Here is a 19,585-nt window from a genome sequence, read left to right on the forward strand (position 1 = left end):
GGCAAAAATCTGTAAAATCAGCTCTACCAACTAATTGCGTATGTTTTCACGAAATACAATGGCATTATTAAACAAATTGTCTTATAGATTACGTTGGAGACAAACAAAAGTACGGGTGGCGCACAATCCGTGACTTTTTAATACAGGAAGTGCCACCTGGGAGACAAAATCAGGGATAAAACGTCATCGCAGTGCCTTTCATTTGTTTCTTCACAGCCTGTTGGGGTGCCAAGTCTACCTGCCTGCTTTTTGCAACAGGAGCTAAACGCCCTGAACACGACACCCAAAGGTGGGTCAAAAAACTAAAAATATGTTGAATAAGTTTGTGTAGTTGTTTTAGCCACTTTAAAATGACCGAAGCTTTTATCGGCAACTCTGATTTACAGTTGGCGTGCTGGGGTGTCTGTAGAAGAAGTTGTTAGCGTTCAACTTAATGCTAAACTCCGATCAGGTTCAATGTGTTGAGGTACTTCTGGTACAGTTAATGATTAAACTCGTTTATTTACACGATACTCTAAGGTGTATTTATTTTAGTGCATCTTTTGTACTCAAGAGTTTTACGCCTGTGGGCTACGTAACACAAAACAGGTTGAGCTAGTCATCGTTGTTGTGTTGGGAAGTCTCTGGAGGGTTGGCTTGTTTCAATAGGCCCCACTTTACAAAGGTGGGTCCATCCATCCATTTACTACCGCTTGTCCCCAAAGGATGGTGCATCTGAAATATACACTCACACGCAGTAGTTATTACTGTGTAACTAAACTTTATGCCATCTCATTGGTCTGTGCTTATGACAATACAGTTCCTTGAAAACTTAACCATGCACATATGAATCCTTCTTTTGTCAAGCAGATCTACCTGTGGCAGGGAATGCATTAATGGAATGATGGAGACCACGGACTGTCCCACGGAGGGAGATCCTCTGAAAAGAGGAGAGGACGGCTTGGAGACAGGATCAGCACCGCCGGCAACGGAACTGAAAAGAGGCTGCAAGGAAGTCCTTGGTCTTTCTAAACACACCAAATGGAGGACAGCCGTCTTCTTCCTTTCCTTGTTCCTCTGCCTGACCGTGGTCTTCGCCTTCTCTTTCATCATTCCCTGTCCTGTCAGACCACAGTATCTTGTCTCCTGGAACCTGACGTTCTTCGATGCAGGTGTGTACTTTTGGATTCAGCGTCGTCGTTTGGCATTTAATCTTCTTTTTCGCTGCAGAAACATACAACTTTTTAGCCTTTGAGGACGCGAACAAAGACAAGGTGGCGGACATCATGTTTGTTTTCAAAGGCAACCAAGCCAGTTTTAACAATACATGTGACAATGCAGGTAAGATTAAATTCCCTAATCGCACAACATTATGGCTTTTTTGGTAGTCATGACTCACACAGAAGCTGTCCCTGTGTGCTCTAGGTCTACCCTCACCATGTGTGTTCATGCTGGCAGTGGATGGGACAAACGGACAAACCCTGTGGGAGCGTCCACTGGAGCCTGACTTCCACTGGGCCCAGTGTGGGATGGACAAAAACAGTGAAAGGAAGTGGGATTGTCTGCTGTCGCATTCAAATACACTGTCAGCGCTGGACAAATCTAAAGGTAGGAGTGTCCACAATAACGTACTTTGACATGACTTAGATTAACTTTTTTTCTTTTTATTGACTGTACAGGTAATGTTTTAGAATGGGCTGTCACATTTAACACATTAACTCATGCAATGAATCACAAAAAAATGTATTATTCATTTATAAATACAGAATAATCACGTAATTTATTTTGTCTGCAAATGCTCTTATGCCTGAACCGAGGAAGGTTACCTGAAAGGTGGTGCGGGTTGTTTTTCTGGTCAGTGATCAGGTCAATGCATATGTCAGTGTAAAGATGAGTAGGGAGACTCCACTGGTAGATTTAATTTCAAAATAAACCCTGACAGGACTTTAGATAAAACTGTTACCAAGTTGTGACCCCAAAAAAATTGTAGTGCATTCAAAGTAAAACATTAAAAAATGTTCCTCTGTGACATCTTGAAAATAAAATTGCATTTGCGTCAAAATATTTTTTGGTTAATTAGAAATATGCAAAAAACTAATTTACTGCGATTAATCATGATTAATCAAAATTAACAACTGATTATAGGGGCTGTTAGCAAGTTCCCTAAAGTTAGATTTTTCAAAGCAAAAAATATAACAAGAACACCAACGGCTAGCTTATGTTACCATTGGTGGTTTAACAGAACACATTTGTTTTAAAGGTGTCTATATTTTTTACAATTACTAAGTTTATGTAATAAACATTTTTACCTGCCCGAAAAATAGGACTGTTTACGGCAGTCACTCACGCTGCTTCGTCCACCTGTACGCACATTGAGCATGTGCACACAAGCTGTCCAAGAGAAGCAATGAACAAGTTAATCCGATTAAAAAAATATATTTGACAGCACTAGTTTAATAACTTTTTAACATTCTTAACTGTAATACAAGTGTAAAAAGAAGTTAACCACCGTATGACAAAACTACAAAACTGAAGAAGCAAATTAAAATAAGTCACCCTTCGAGCTTCACATTGCCTGTTATACAAGTGTAAAACGAAGTAAATTGCTTTATGAAGAAACTAAAATGAAGTGAAATAACCCGCCGTGATGGTGGATGACAATGGTTTAGGAAGTGAACTAATTTCATCACACTAACAATGTCTTGTCTAGGGGTGTAACGATAAACAGTATTAATGATAACTGCAGTAGTGAATGAAATCACTCACTTCTCTGTGAGCGCTTTCGAATATCTAGTTGATAGAAAAGCGCTATGTAAATCTAATGCATTATTATTATTATTATTATTATTAAAACTCCCGACGGTTAATATTACTGTTTTAGATTAAAATGATGGAAAAACCATAATTGATGACTGCACTTTAATAAACTCCCGGACTGACTGGTTAGTGCAATTTCAGTAGCTTAAATGCTAACATGAAAACAAGAGACATTAACGCCTTTCCCTATTAAGAAATTACACAGTGTACCTCAATTTAAACTTAAATAAACACATTTCTGTCTTAGCAACTAAGATATTCAATTGCGTACATTGAATCTACAAGCTGTGCTCTCTTGGAACAGAGTGATCGATATATACGGTGCGTTTAAGGACAGCTGAACAGAGTTGGACACCACAACGGCCACCAGAAATAATATATAATATTAATTGATTTTATTTGTTAAGCACATTTCATTTAAAAAAAAAATGCTACAGTACAAACCAATATTTAAAACAATGAAGGCCTATCCATTAAAACAGATAAAATACTAAGACTAAAACCCTATCAGTGAAGCACATGAAACACAAACCATGCAAAATAGTAGGTTTTCTAACAATGTGTATTTATTTTACTTATTTAAAAAACAAAAACATAATAACTCGGTCAAAAGATTGCAGTGTGTATAAGTACTTTTTGAGCACATTTCATCAAACTAACATGCAGTGCAGAACAAAGGACCCATGAGGATTATTTTAGAATACTGCATTATTTTAGGGTTGTATGGAAAAGTGGTGTGGAAACCTGATAGTTGTACAGTAATGACATCATAGACATAAATCCCAACTCTGTTTCTCAATAATAAGACAACATTCAACAATACCTCGATTATAATAACCGTGATAATTTTGGTCACAATAACTGTAATATGAAGTTTTCATATTGTTACATCTCTAGTCTTGTCATGTAAACAAGATCATGTCCAACTGGGGAGAACTATTTCTGTCATTAGAATATGTGCTTAGTTCATGACTGATTATTCCAATCAAACAAGTTGTACAGTAATTGGTGTTGTCTTATTTTGATTATTGCAACATTATTTGGTCATGGGTTGCAAAGAAAGACATTCAAAAGCTCTAACTTACTCAAAACAAGGCTGCACGACTGGCACCAAAATATCCTACTTGGACTAGTATTGACAGCATGCATCAAAAATACAAAAAACAATTCATACTATTCAGGCATGTGATTTGACCACAATGAAAAAGACTGAAAAAACTTCCGGGGGTCTGGGGGACGAAGGCCCCCAGCCAGGTCCAGGGGGGACAAGGGGGGCAACGCCCCCCGAAGCACCTGGTTTTTCACCAATTTAACATGCTAAAATTAACAAAGACAGCACCATTTGAAGAAAATATTTTAGTGTTTAAAGACATGAAAACATCATTAATAGAACATGCATAACCCAATTATCCTAATGAATCACTGTATATGGTTCAGTCCCAACAGTATTTAGTCACTAATATTTACATCTTGTGTTCATTTCACATCCACAGGTGTCACATTGATCAGTGTTATTATCTACAGTTTATTTACAGTATTACCACATTACTTCAGTTCATGTAATGTAAACATTTCATTCTTTTCGCCAAAATAGGATATACATTTATGAAAATAATTAAACATGTTTAGTATTATTTACTCATATTTGAAAATAGGAAATAATAATAATGTGAGGACACTGAAATATTGCATGAAACAAGTGTGAAAATATTTACCTTCAAGATTGTTACACCACTGACAATAGTTTTAAGAGACTACATAAGAACTTAATATTACAAAATAGTATTATATGCAAATTTATTTCAAATAAATTGTTAACTGGAATCAATAATGCGACTCTTTGAATTTCTGTAATTTCATAATATATTTTCAGGTGGCTTTTTATTTTTAGAAAAACCCATTTATATTTCGCTAAGCAATAATTGGTTAATATTTTAAACAAACATGCGTATTTCGCAAGCAAATATTTTTTAGCTTACCTCATTATTAACAACCCTGTCTGCAACTGAAGTGGGTTGTTTGGGTGGATCTTTCCTCTCGATGTCTACGGCAGTTGTCGATGTAAACAAAAGATGAAGTCCGTAAGGTTTGCTCACTTTCGGTTGACATCCAAAAGTACCAGCTAGTGAAAAGTTCGTTTTCCTTGCTTCAAGTTGTTTCATATGTTTTTGGCGTTTCGCATGTACTTCCAAAGCCTTGAAACCTCGTGATCCATAGTCAATATCATAATGACACCACGTGCACAAAATCTTTCCGGGACGATCGATTTTCCGAATAAAATCACCGAACAAAGTCGCAACTTCCTTCTTCCCAACAGTATCAGTGATTTCCCTTTCCATCCAGTCCCATCGAAACTTATTTTTGACATGTTTATCAATTTCTTTTACTCGTAAAGCGTTCTTTCTCTCGAGAACCGACATTGTTTACATATGGAAAATGGCCGTAGTAACCATTATGAATGATGACGTTATTAACGTCATCATTCATAACAGATGTCCTGATTGGTCACAAGGAACATATCGACCAATCAACTACGGCGTAATATAAACTACCGGTACGTCTCGAATCTTGATTTAGGGTCGGAAAAAAAACGAAAAAACGGGAGATTTTTTTTTTTTTTCCCGAGATTAAAAAAGACGGAATTCCGACTTTAGACGGAAAAATCACATGCCTGTACTATTGTAGAATGATGCCAAAAATGTAAGAATCTAGAATATTATATGTTTGTAACAGTCACAGCCACTCCATGAGATAACAGACTAATAGAGACAGTATTATCAGAAGCAAGAACAACACAACTGTTATACAGGGCTGCTTCCCATTGGAATAGGTTGCCTCTTTATTAAAGGAGTCAAGTTATGTTAAATTAAACAAGCTTAAAAATATACTCAAGTCAGTGGTTTCTTTTGTTTTTATTTATTTTAAATATAAACTGTTCTTAAAGTATACAATTTTATATGCATATCCTTTTTTCTCGAGTGTCTTTTCTATGTATTGAGTTTTTGTTTTCGATGCTGTTATTGTCTTGTGTGATGTACCCCAGGAAGATGAGTACCGGTAGTTACTGTATAGAGTAGCAACTAATGGGCCTCCATTTTATACAAATAAATAATAGAATATAAAATTACAAAGATTATAAAGTACAATAAAATGACTTACAATTTGATGCATGACGGACGCGCATTGTCTTTAAGCAAGCTTCATGCATTGCGCTTTTTATAAAGTTGTAAATAAAGTTGGATGGATGGTGCAGGATCCCAAGTATTTATCACTTCTTGTAGAGGACAAATACTTTGGATTATCTCAGAAGACGTTTCGCCTCTCATCCAAAGCAGGCTTCATCAGTTCATGCTAACAGACTTAGTTAGGACAAGTCTAGTCTGGGGGCCTGGTGCAGGATTCAAAGTGTTTATCCCCTCACTGTGTTATCAAGGTCTGTGCGCATGAACGTCTTCTATGACAAAATGAAGTTCTGAACATATATAATATATTATATAATAACATTCACAGGTTCGTGCATCTTACTTATTGTTTCTGCAGCCATATTGTACTGAGCAGACAGTACAGATATGTGTGTACTACTTACTTAATTCTGTGGTTACCGTCACATGTTTTACTTTATTACACTCACTTGTAAACGTGTCTGTTGCGCAAATCTCGTCAGGTGAGATCAAGTGGCAGTGGTCGCCGCCTCTCGGTCTGCATAGCAGTTTGCCGGTGCTCAGTGTGCCTGATGTGGACGGGGATAAGGTCAGCGATGTCGCCTTAGTGGCCTCCATGCAGGTAAAGAATATACACATTTGGTGCAGTCAGGTGCACAACCCAATAAAAGTCATCCCACACTCATGTATATAATATAACAATATCTTCATTACTGTGGTTGCAATACACTTACCTTTTTGAGCATTTACATAAGCACTGAGGATATATGTAAACATCTGCAGGATCAGCTGGTGTTCCTCTCAGGGAAGACAGGTGTCCAAATTGGGTCTACAGTGGCACTGAACACAACAGAAACAACCAGACATCTTCTGCATTACACTGGGGAGGGTGCCTACTATCTGCTGTTACAAAAAGGTTAGAATTGTGTGTTACTTTAAAACTGTCTGAAATACACATAGGCCTACAAGACGTTATTTTATCTGTTATATTTTAATGTCTGCATTTTATGCTTTAAAACCTAATGATAATACAAGTGATGGTAAATATACAAGCTTATAAGAAATGGGAACTATAGTAATTTTAATCAACATTTAAAACTCTTCTTAATGGTCTTGATAATGTTTTGGAGATGCTTTGGTGTATATCTTGTGTAAATTTTGCTCCACAGTCAGGTTTATAACCCGTTTTTGAAGTTCATTTGTGGAAGCATTCCCAGATTGCAAATGAAACCACGCCCCACGTTCTCCAAAAGTATCATCTTTTAAAAATGTATAGTGTTTAAATATGCATCGTAAAGTCGTCACCACTTTATCTTTTCCAGACACTGTCAAAAATAATATTCATAAACATTATATAGAGTCACCCGGTACAACATTAGGTACACCAGCACACTCTCCCATCGATTCAAACTCGGCATAGAAAAAGCTGCTTTTAGCATAATTTTCGTCAATGCATGTTGCACGTCAATGATGTGCATACCAAGATTAGATGGAAATAATACTTCACGCGTGGCAAGACAACAAAGGAAAAATATCCAAAAAATGCATTTAACTTATAATTTGATGCTGGACATAAATCATCATAGATAAGCGCAGATTAGCAAAAAAGCTAATTTGTTTAGCTGTCAGACGCTATTTGCTAAACAAACAGCTGTCTTTCCGACTAATTATATCAACATCAGTAAATAGTAAAAAAAAATCTGTTAAAAAAAATCCATTAATGCGTCAAATATATCCTTAGACTCACATCGTCACTGACTTCTGAGTCAAGCAAGCGTTAGCTAAACCGGAAGCGAAAGTGACACTTTCAAAGTAAAATGTTTTCAGAATTCTGTGCATAAAAAGGGAGGATTCTCAACAGGTAGCAGCAAATCTATTGGTGATGGAGCAAATGTATCCTTGGGGGGCCACCGCATAGAAATTAATGTTTGTAAAACACTGCACTTATCGTGGTTTTAATGTGGTTTGCATTGCATCATGCTGAGAGCTGTTTCTCCTACTTTGGTCAGACACTGGCTTGTATGGACTGGCACTGTGGAGGATAGCAGCCAGAGCAAAGGCTGGCATGGAGGTGGGCCTCAAGAAAGATAAACACCTGGAGAGACTGGCCACGGCCACATCTGGACTGGTAACAGTTTATCAGTAAGGCACCTCCAAAACCATCATGACATCATTTCTGCACCAAAGTAACCTTTGCCCGATTGTATGCCGCAGCTCTGACTCGTTGAGGCATGTGGTGAGAACCGGCGAGGCGGATTCCTCCAACCTACTGTTGGTTACAGGCGACGAGGTGGTGTTGATAGATGGCAAGACATTACAGCGACTGTGGATTTTTAATACAACATCAGTCTACAGGTAATTGTCATCTGTATGTGATTGATTATGCACCTGCATGTCTCCTAAATCCAATTCACTCACATTCATTTGAATTGAATTAAAATTGCAAACAGGAGGTAGAATTTATTATTGCAAATGTTTTTTCTGTAATTAAGAATAAAAAATATAAAACAGATGAATTATAACTTTAAAGTTATGGTAAATGGTGAAATAGTACTTAATTTCCCAGAATATTTACTTTATCCAAGGGACGGCGTGGCGAAGTTGGTAGAGTGGCCGTGCCAGCAATCGGAGGGTTGCTGGTTACTGGGGTTCAATCCCCACCTTCTACCATCCTAGTCACGTCCGTTGTGTCCTTGGGCAAGACACTTCACCCTTGCTCCTGATGGGTGCTGGTTAGCGCCTTGCATGGCAGCTCCCGCCATCAGTGTGTGAATGGGTGAATGTGGAAATACTGTCAAAGCGCTTTGAGTACCTTGAAGGTAGAAAAGCGCTATAAAAGTATAACCCATTTATCATTTATTTATAATTCTAAATGGAGGGAATTTGTGGTTAATTGTAGTGTTTGTAAAATATTTTCAGTTTTTAAGTCAACATTAGAGTTAAACATTGAACTCTAATTGTTATACATTTGCTCAAAACATCCACTAGATGTCACTGTTTGGGTGCATACTACTGTAGTCTGTTTAAAGTCCATTTTGTAGTTTTACAACCTGCTGAACATGTTTTTAACGGTAAAGTTTATTAAGCTAATGTCTTTTCACATCATCAGGGAGCCTTCCTTTGGCCACTTCGACAAAGATGGCGTGTTCGACGTTGTGCTTGAGGAGGACATGAGTGATGGCTTCAACAACACCAGGAGGGTAAGTAGACACTTTGGTACAGGACAATAAAGTGCCGGACAAACAGATTTAAGAACATTTTCTACCCGAGAGCAATAGTGTCGCTGAACACAAGGCATAAAAAAGAATGATTGTGCATGTGAGCTGTGTGCTTGGTAATTTATGTATTATTTTTATCTATTTATCTTAGTACCATGTTCTTATGTTTTTTTATGTGTCATGAATTTGCACTAAATTATTTTGCTTGCAATTTCGTTGTACAATGACAATAAAGATCTATTCTATTCTGGTAATCCTTAGAATCAAATCATTGAGCTAATCATGTTGTGCACACAGGTGTTGATCCTCGACGGCAAGTCCGGTGACGTATTGTGGAAAGTCGACCTTCTGGCCAGTCGCAACTCGCCTGGACCCGCCTCCATATACACCACTAACTCTATCTCCATCTTTGTCTTCTGGGGGCTGCTGCCCTCTGAAAAAAACTCCTCTGTAAGTCCACACATACAAAAAGCAAATCTTAAGACCGCTTGAGATCTGATGTTTTCCTTCAGGTACCGTTCAGTGGTGACCGTCGATCTTACATGCTGCATCCTCTCTATTCTAACCTTCTCCTGGAGTCTGAAAACGTGATGGACCACATTGTTGCATTTAAAGGTATTTTGCGTTTTCACGGTGGACATTAAGAGTCTTCGCTTTATTTAGGATCTGTTCATATTTAGCATCTTCATAGCAAAGTCAGTCCATTAACAGTGGTTAGATAAGGCCACAAGAGAGCGGACTATCTCTTTTACACAGTTGGTATTTAGAATCCAGTATTGATGCAAATATAAAAGTGTATTTTTCCCCTTAAAACTGTATAAAGGTGTGTCCTGTATATTCATATTCTGGACTGTCTACTAAATGTCTAATCTAACAACGGTTCATTTTGTTTTCTACATAGCTAAGTTGATGGAACGAGGTCGCCACGCCGCCTTCATCCTACTGACAGGTCCTGAGACCAGCGACACGGAAGGCGCCGTAGTTCTCAGCAAATGGAAGCTAAAGAATGATGTGCCTGAGAGTAAGGTGCGCTCGATCATCAGCGAGGACTCCCCAACCGATGACGACATCAAGAAGGCCTTCAACAGGCTCCGATTCAGCGACAATTAAAGTAGCTTTCAGTCACATGACCTTTTTTTGTAAACTATCAAGTATGCTTGCTCTTGCATTTGCATAGACACACATTCTAGATCCTGTTTGTCCAAAGATCTGCTGTTGTCCCTGACAGTCCCTCCTCCTGCTGCTGACAAACCCATCATGATTTGGTTGTGTTTTGTCTACCTTGCACTTTCTCACAACAATGCAATGCTGTTTATTTTCTTGGTCTTTTGACCTCAAAAGCTGGATTGTTATGTAGAGCTATGCAATTATTTTATAGCACTGGTGCTTTAAAATAGCCAAGTGGTCATTTACTGCATTTTTAATACTAGAACGGCCTTAAGAATAATGCGGTCAAATATTTGAACCTATGCACTGTCATGTTACAAGTATTGAGGGCCGTTTTTGAAGTGTGGGAATTTGATTTTTTTATATTTTTGATTCATGTCCATAAGACTTAAAAAGTTTTTTTTAATATATTTAAAATGTGTTTTTCTTTTAAGTATACTTTTTCAGTTTGATCCCTATTAAATCGAGTTTAAAACAATGTATGGGCCTCTATACTTCAACTGGAGTAGTTTTTGAAGTGTACCTAATGTCGTGGCTGTTCAGAGCTTTACTTTTATTTAAGTTAATATTTATCATTGAGTCTGAATGTTTTTTGTTTAATCTGCATTTTACCAGTTTTAGGGAAGCTGACATTTTTTGTCACTATAGGGTCAATGTGAGTGATATAAGGATTAAATATATATATATATATATATATATATATATATATATATATATATATATATATATATATATATATATATATATATATATATATATATATATATATATATATATATATATATATATATATATAGATGCTCTAGGTGCATCTCAATCTTGCAGGAAAATTTAAATTTCAAGAGTGGAATTCAGTCTAATTGAAATATATATATAAACTGCAACTGTTATATACATATATATATAAATAAATAAATGATAAATGGGTTATACTTGTATAGCGCTTTTCTACCTTCAAGGTACTCAAAGCACTTTGACAGTATTTCCACATTCACCCATTCACACACACATTCACACACTGATGGCGGGAGCTGCCATGCAAGGCGCTAATCAGCAGCCATCAGGAGCAAGGGTGAAGTGTCTTGCCCAAGGACACAACGGACGTGACTAGGATGGTAGAAGGTGGGGATTGAACCCCAGTAACCAGCAACCCTCTGATTGCTGGCACGGCCACTCTCGCCACGCCGTCCCATATACAGTATATATATGTCGCTGCCTGTCGGCAAATGCAGCGTGTAGTCGCTCCAGCGTTTGGACACGCCGTACACCGCCGTTACAGTCCGCTCGTTCTCCGACCACTGGGTGTCGCTGTCTGGGTTGCAGTTGAACTCCACCCATTCGGAGGTGAAGTCTCCGAGTAACGGGGCCTCGCCCACTTCCGTATATACATATATACAGTATATAAACTGCAACTGCTATACATACACACACATACAGTATATATATATATATATATATATATATATATATATATATATATATATATATATATATATATATATATATATATATATATATATATATATATATATATATATATATATATACTGTACATATGTGTGTTACACAAATTCCAATGGATTTGATTGTTTTTTTAACATAAACATTTATTTTGTTTGGAATATGTTATTACAGGGGTGTCGCTACTTTTTACAACAAGGTTATAAATAAATAAATTCACATACTAAAAAGTGAAAGTATGCAAGGGCCATTTTTTAATATTCTTATTTTGTAAAAAATGATAAAAACACACATTACATATGTTTAAAAGACAAAATTTAGTGTCAGCTTTGTGTATAGGTGACAAAGTACTATTACACAGGTAAAAAAAATCAACAGTAAAGCAAAAAGGTAGAAAAAGCTGACATTTTAATACTAATAATAATAACACAAATACAACCCTAAATTGTGTCTTTAAATACTGTATAATGTCTTTTTTAATATAAATTAAAACAAATCAAAATGGCTTTGACTTTTCAGTATGAAACCACTGGTGGAAGAAGTTTGGACACGCCCGAGTTCTTAGTATCAAATTTGTACCTTTTTGGTCGCATTACATCACAAATGTTTGCTCTTTTTTTACGTTAACGTTATATTTTGCACAATATGCGTCGGACCAACCAAACTACAGCTGCAGGCCCCACCTTGGACACCCCTGTGTTAATATGTTGTTTTTTTTTGCATGGTCAGATTGTTCTTTAATTTTGAAAGACATGCAACTGTATACCAGACAGTCAATTTCCTATCAAAATAGAAAGATGAAGTGCTTAATAATGCACATCATTTCCAGGCTTTCGAGGGCCACATAAAACGATGTAGAGTTAATTGACACATGTCAATTAAAGACTCTGGAAGTTTTTGCAATATTTAAATTGTTTTAATTTTACGATAGATTACTAATTTGTTTTAATAGCTCCGAGCTACACTCAAAAATGAATAATAAAAATATATAATATTTAATTGTCGTGTATATAAAATTAAATGTTTTTGCCGCCCTCTGGTGTTGTAAAAGGTTACTGCACCAGTATCCTCGAACAGCACCTATTGCTGCGCTTGCGCGGTGGATTTGACGCCTGGGTTCAATGTAGTGTACATGATGCCATGTGCATGTGGGAGTGAGTCACGTACAACTGCCAGCGCAGTAAGATATATGACGTGGGTTATTTATTCACCACGATGACAGTCTTACTTGATTAGATTCGAGAACCTTCCCTTCAAACGGATGTGTATAAGGTTTAGTGTAAAATTAAAGTCAACTTTATCAGTTACTGTATCCACTCTGCGTGACGCGTTCAAGTACAGACATGAGTTGATGATTGATAACAGAACACTTCCGCATTATGACGTCTGTGTGTCACAAAAGGCTTTAAAAACACTCAAACACAAAAAAACAATGGGTTCAAATTAAAGCTCCCCGGGGTGTGCCGATGTCAACAAACTCTAAACGGACTAGCAGGTGCCGATAAAGCCGAAATTGGTGTCAATGTGACCCTTTTGCGTCCGCCATATCGTTAACGTTACACTGCACGGCCGCAGTGGTGCGTTCACGGGAGCGCGCATTATCACTTGAACGTCATACTTTCAATTCAACAGCTATAAAGTCACTCCGAGCTTCTCATTGCTACAGCGCCAAGGTAACGCCTGTATTTCATTTTTTAATCATACATATCACGATATCATGATGATTAATGATAGCATTCAACAAAACCGTGCATTTTGAAGACGTAATGCTGACATTTTTCGGGCTTTCGCTTTCATATTATTTCATTTCATGTCACCTATTAATTTCAGTCCGTTTGATTTCAGTTGACTTGTATTAAATTACATATAAAAAATAATTGACATTGTTTGTTATTGATATATCAGTCGCTCATTTCACTGTCAATAAACAGGAAGCCATTTGTCCTATTTTGACAATCCTTCATGTAGGTACCAGGATGACACATTTATGTACATTATTTATATCTATAAGGACTATTACAAACTTAACCAGTGCCAATTAGTCTAGATGATTGGATTATTGCTCATCAGGTTATTTCTGCTATAACTGCAGGTGTCAGAATTCTTAGCACCTCTGCCAATATTTGCTACTTGTGACAGAATTCCTAAAAAAAAATGGCTGAGGACATTCAAAGGAAACTGGACAATTACCGCACAGCTCCATTTGATGCAAGGTTCCCCAACCAGAACCAGACCAGGAACTGCTGGTCCAACTATCTGGGTGAGTCTGGGTCAAGGTCACAAGTTCTACACTTTTGGAATAAATCATCTATACATCTGCAACACGTTGTCATCCATTCAGTTACGTTATGTTTTTAAATGACATATCCTCAGATGGACTTCTTGCTCCTAAAACCTGGATTGCAGTCACACGTGCTTTCAGGAATAATATTACTGTATTGTGGTTGATCTATTCATAGACTATCACCGCTGCCTGAAAGCTCTCCATGCAAAGGGTGTGGACACAGCCCCGTGTGACTGGTACCAAAGGGTCTACAAATCCCTCTGCCCCATGTCCTGGGTAAATAAAACATTTTTTCTCCTACTTTACAGGCAGGGTAAACGTATTGGACATTAGTAAACTTGCAGTCTAATGATGCAACCAAATGTGCACATTTGGTAAGTTCAGAACCATCCAAAAAATAGCAAGCGTTTCATATAAAAGACAAAAGTTCACAAAATGTGGACTTGCATGCTTTATCACAAAACACCGAGCTAAAGAGAGGACTGAAACAACATCACAGTGTATAACAGCAACAAAGTAATTCGCCAACCGAGGGGTTATAAGCAGTATGAACTATATGTATGCTTAATTCTCAAGAGTACATTTTGCTTTTTGAATATTTTATCGTGACAAACATTTTATGGATATTTAAAAAAAAAATTAAATATACCCTTTTAGCAACAAAATGTTTGAAGGTTACATATTAGTTTGATGCATTTTTTCTTATATGAATTTAAAAATGTACCTTTATAATTTTAATTTATGGTTACAAAGATTTATTTGTTTAGTTTTTAATAAATTGTATCTTTAACTGGTATTTTGTATTATTTGAATAAAAATGTACTTCAAACCTGTGTATTAGATTTTCAGGCTCAAAGTTTTAAAACTTTTGTAATAAGTTTAAAAAAATAAATAAATAAACATGTTTCCTTAAAACAAAAGACACACACACACTTGCACATACACGCACGCACACACACTCACAAAGTAGTTTTATAAAATGTACCATTAAAACATTTATCACTTTAAGAAATGTTTTAGAATCAGCCAGTTTTAAGGGTATTTTCTAAAATGCTACAAAGCTTCAAACATGTGGCTTTTAAAAAACACTTTGCTGTTACAGTACAATTTAAGGAATTGTATTGCCATACCACAATCACACATGACACCTTTGATGAAAATGGCATTTTAATGATACAAAAAAATGTGCCACCAAAAAACATTTTAAGGGTAATTGTTCATGGTTTTAATAATAATCAAAAGGTTTTTTTGTTCAAAGTATTTTTTTTTTATTGAAACATTTTCCTTTTCTTAGCATAACCTCTAAGGAGGAAGCAAACAGGCCTCATACTCGCTGCAAGCAGTTCATGCACGACATCGTGTGTAGCTCCAAAATAGCTGTACATAATGATTATGTAGAAATTTTACAAAAATCTGCCCCCAAAAATGAAAATAAACTTAAGTTTTAATGGTGCATTTATCATATAAAAACATTAGAAAAATAACTCACATACACTTAATATAATCAAATGCCGTTGTTTAACAATCCCCATTTTATAATACTATTACACTGTTTGTTTAATGTACATGTGTATTTCTTGCAGTGAAGAAAATACAGTAGTACCTCAACTTAAGAGTATTTTGAGATAAGAGCTGTCTTTAGACTAATTGCTATACTTTAAGTTACAAGCAAAAATTTGAGTTACAAGCATCCTCGTTATTAGTTGGTGTAGCAAATGTCACAGTGAACCCCAAAAGTTTCGGTCTTAAATGATAGCATTAGCTTATAGATAGAGATCGATAGAACTGTTTTTCCAAACAATGGAAGGAAGAAAGTGAGTGTGAAGCCCACGTTGATTTGAGATGCAAGTGTTTTGAGTTAAGAGCTCAATCACAGAACCAATTAAGCTTGTAAGTTGAGGTCCTACTGTACATGAAATTGTTCAAACTGAAGTATACTGTACCTTGAACTCTGAACGATGTCCCTCAGATCCAGAAATGGGACGACCAGAGAGACGAGGGAACGTTCCCAGGAAAAATCTGAATAAACAGGTTTAAAGTTCCCAAGCTTCCTGATAAATGTAACGGTAAAGTGATTTACTGTAAGAGCGTGTAGCTCTAAATAACACAAGCACTGAATGCTCATTCCTTCCAAACGCCATTCTACTGTCCAATTCAGCCTATAATAAAGATCTATCAAGTCTACACTTGTTGGCTGGCCTTCATGATAGATGAGAACACTACAGACCGTGTACAGTATATACACATTTTATTATTTAAAAGAACCCTACATTTAATATACAAGTTTGAACAAGATTATAAAAATAAAAGAATTTTCCCCAAAAAACAAAAACGATCACCCCATGCTGACTGACGTCGTCACACCACTTTTTTTAAAACACAGTACAAGAAGTGATTATTTGTGAGTTTGTTGTGTTTTCTCTGAATACATCTTTTAGTCTATATTCCTTGAAATGTTTTGCACGACAACAAAAAGTGTCCCGTTGTAAAATGCTCAATTTGAGGTAAAGTTACAGTAGAAGATGCCTTTCTATTGAAAATCCTCATCGTTGACGTTGCGTTGTTTCAATAAAAAGGTCACTTGGGGTTGAACTAATAAGCTAAAGCTAGATTTTGATTTGGAAAACTAAACACCACAAAGCTACTTTTGTGGAGCCAAATATGAATATGCCAATGATAAACATAGGGTATCCCTGGTTTTATATAAACTCTTAATAGCTGGAAAGAAGTGCCTGCATAGCCTTGTATTTGGTTATCAGTGGATTCACTTGTTAATCAACATTATTACAGAGTAAATATTATTATTACAAGTATGTATTTACACGCCACGGGCAGCAAATATGTGCAGCACAAGTCACAATTAGCAGTTCCAGATAAGTACAGTACAGGCACGGTAATAAGGCCGGTAGAATACAGCCTGACAGTTGTTGTTTTTTCCTTCCCGGCACTAAAATGTACGAGGGAGTTATCCAACCATAAAGTGGAATATAGTGCGCGTGTGTGTGTGTGTATGTGTGTGTGAAGCAAACCTACTGTGATCAGTGCAAAAACGTGCATGTCACTGCATCGGAGTCTTTATAATAAAAAGGTAGGTTTCCACCCACCAGAGGCATAAAGTGACGTCCATCAGTACCTCCTCTGTCCGTGTTTCCCAACGTCGGTCATGCAGGTTTTTGGCCGAAGAGCTTTAAAAAAAACAAGAAAGAAAGCAGACAAATATATACAGTAGCTAGCGAGAGCAAAAATATGTTTTGATGCTCACCTGGGTCTGCTGTCTGCTTGCTCTTGTTGTGATGGATTATCTGGTTCTCATTGGTCATCTTCACATCCTGGTCCTCCACAAAGTTACTGCAACAATATATTATTATATAGTATTATACAAGTATTTTTTTTAAAACACAGCAAGGAGGAAGTGTAAAGACATATTAAAGCAAACAAAAGGGAGAGAGGGAGGTGGTAACCAGCATAGTCGCTACATTTAAAAGGGCGACTGGGGACTACACGTTGTCAGTACGAGGCGTTACCACACGGGGGTGCTCTAATACTCACTGTTGGAAGTGTCTACTGCCATGGGGGCTAAGGTAAAGAAGAGCACAGCCTGGTTTATGCTCAAAATCACCACACTCGAAAAATAGTCCTCTCTTTACTGTATGTGCCTTCAATGAAAGTCTTTCTTATTGTTTTGTTGTGTTTAAAAAAACGCCTGGATATCCAAGTGTAGTGGGGTCATTATTTACTCAACTGATAGATACTCCGATTATTTTTTTTCTTTTAATTTTTTTGTTTAGGCACTACAGTAATTTAAAAAAATGTTGCATTGGTAATTACCAAACTTAATTTCCTGTAATGATTAATACACTAATATCAAACACATTATATTTTGTATTTTAAAATACAATTATTAAGGTTAGTTATTAAATTGTAAAAGTATTAATATTTTAGATGTATATGAGATATTTTTAGACGTATAAAGTTTATAATTTCAATTTTTTTTAAATGCATCCGAAAATATGTTTTCTTGTTTTATGAATAAATTAACTGCATTAATAAATTGCTAATTTTAACAACTATTTTAGACCATCCCCCAATGTAGCATTGATAATTACCAAAATTACTACTTAAATTCCTGTAATGATTTATACAGCAATATTAAACAAAATTATATTTTTAATATAAACAATTATTACTGTTGGTTAGGGCTGTGAATCTTTGTGTAGATTCAGAATCGAAATTCGATTCTAAATCAATACTTTTTTGTAATGACTTTTGGTGCCAGTTTTATAATTAACTACATTCCTCCATAAAATAGATAAACAGCGCTAAAAAAATGATTCATTACTTAAAAGAAAAATTGTTTTGTTTAAAAAAAGGCTACCCAAACATCTACTAAAGTCAAATACAAATAAGGCAACAAGAAAGTAAATCTGTACAGCATGTTTGGGCATCTACATCAACAATATGATTTGCCTGAGTGGCGGCACATGGCATTATTAAATTATATGTATATATATATATATACATATAATTTTTTAAAATCGATTTTTGATACGTTTTAATCAATTAAGAATAGTTAGAAATACGAATGAGAATAATTCGAAAATACAATTTTTTGACACCTACTGTTGGTTATTAAATAGTAAAAAAAAAAGATCTTATAGATGGATAGTTTTTCATTCAATAAAAAAAAAAAATGCTTCCAAAAATATTAGTTTTCTTGTTTTTACAAATACATTTATTAAGCACTGCATTTGTTTTATTTTCCACAAATAATGATACCTGCAATTATAACAAAATATTATCCATTTGATATAGTCTAAATTGTATTACATTATCTATAGGAGATGTATCAGTAAGAATGATAAAACTTATGTTAAAGAACACTGTCCGTTAGTATAATCACAGCCCGACTTACTGAGATGCCCGATTCATTTGTACATGCGCCGCATTTGCTACACCATTGCACAAACATAACAACTTCCTGTCGTGCTACTACATTTCTATGACTTTAAGTCATGAAAAATACTACAAAAATAACAACGTGTGCATTTAAAGTATTTAGATAGTGAAAATTATAAAAAAAATAATCGACTACTTACTATTAGCAATACACGTTTAATACAAGTTTATTTAGTTACAGCAATGTAGCGACCAATATGTCACCAAGAGTCAAAGCGAAGACGAAAAAGATGTGGATAGATAAAAGTTATTTCAATTTTTAAAGAGTAGCTGTCGAATATTTTTAGAATACTTCCACAAACTGTTTTTTTCCCTAATGCCTATACAGTATTTAAAGGTGCCATATGTAATAATTTCATGTCAAGTCATCATTAAATGACCCTGATATGTCAAAAGGTATTAATAAATCATGTTCTTTTCGAAAACCTTTATAACTGATAACGGTAGTTCAGCCGGATATGCTCATTTCAAAATTAGATTTACAGCCCCGAAATATTGTTATTGTTTTAATTTCGATGCCCCGCCCTCTACCGTTTGACCAA

The 19,585-nt window shown here is 35.9% G+C and overlaps 3 protein-coding genes across 6 annotated transcripts in view; 2 read left to right on the forward strand and 1 right to left on the reverse strand.

Moving 5' to 3' along the window:
- Positions 1-124: 124 nt before the first annotated feature.
- Positions 125-10,921, forward strand: fam234a (family with sequence similarity 234 member A). The gene is made up of 12 exons (XM_062055977.1): positions 125-289; positions 850-1,151; positions 1,210-1,320; positions 1,405-1,587; positions 6,461-6,579; positions 6,741-6,873; positions 7,967-8,099; positions 8,172-8,312; positions 9,067-9,157; positions 9,473-9,625; positions 9,688-9,790; positions 10,077-10,921. Exons 2-12 carry the CDS (start codon positions 881-883, stop codon positions 10,283-10,285), a joined length of 1,647 nt encoding a protein of 548 aa, XP_061911961.1. The 5' UTR covers positions 125-289; positions 850-880; the 3' UTR covers positions 10,286-10,921.
- Positions 10,922-13,244: 2,323 nt separating this feature from the next.
- LOC133655648 (cytochrome c oxidase subunit 6B1) lies at positions 13,245-16,289 on the forward strand. 2 transcript variants are annotated; one of them, XM_062056000.1, is made up of 4 exons: positions 13,245-13,476; positions 13,896-14,063; positions 14,263-14,363; positions 16,057-16,289. In XM_062056000.1, the coding sequence occupies exons 2-4, from the start codon at positions 13,958-13,960 to the stop codon at positions 16,108-16,110; spliced, it is 261 nt and encodes an 86-aa protein (XP_061911984.1). In that variant the 5' UTR covers positions 13,245-13,476; positions 13,896-13,957; the 3' UTR covers positions 16,111-16,289. The 2 variants fall into 2 exon arrangements, with proteins under 2 accessions (XP_061911984.1, XP_061911983.1); XM_062055999.1 differs by having other exon boundaries at positions 13,247-13,476; positions 13,943-14,063; positions 16,057-16,288.
- Positions 15,279-19,585, reverse strand: part of LOC133655641 (katanin-interacting protein) — a 37,055-nt gene continuing 32,748 nt past the window's right edge. For 2 of the 3 annotated variants that reach the window (XM_062055984.1, XM_062055983.1), the window contains exons 27-29: positions 17,637-17,663; positions 17,350-17,435; positions 15,279-17,272 (exon numbers count right to left, since the gene is read on the reverse strand). In XM_062055984.1, coding sequence (XP_061911968.1) covers positions 17,214-17,272; positions 17,350-17,435; positions 17,637-17,663 — 172 coding nt within the window. In that variant the 3' untranslated portion in view covers positions 15,279-17,213. The remainder of the gene's footprint in view (positions 17,273-17,349; positions 17,436-17,636; positions 17,664-19,585) is intronic. The other variant, XM_062055985.1, reaches the window with a different exon arrangement.

The sequence above is a fragment of the Entelurus aequoreus genome, linkage group LG08 (assembly GCF_033978785.1).
Source record: "Entelurus aequoreus isolate RoL-2023_Sb linkage group LG08, RoL_Eaeq_v1.1, whole genome shotgun sequence".
NCBI classification, from domain to species: domain Eukaryota; kingdom Metazoa; phylum Chordata; class Actinopteri; order Syngnathiformes; family Syngnathidae; genus Entelurus; species Entelurus aequoreus.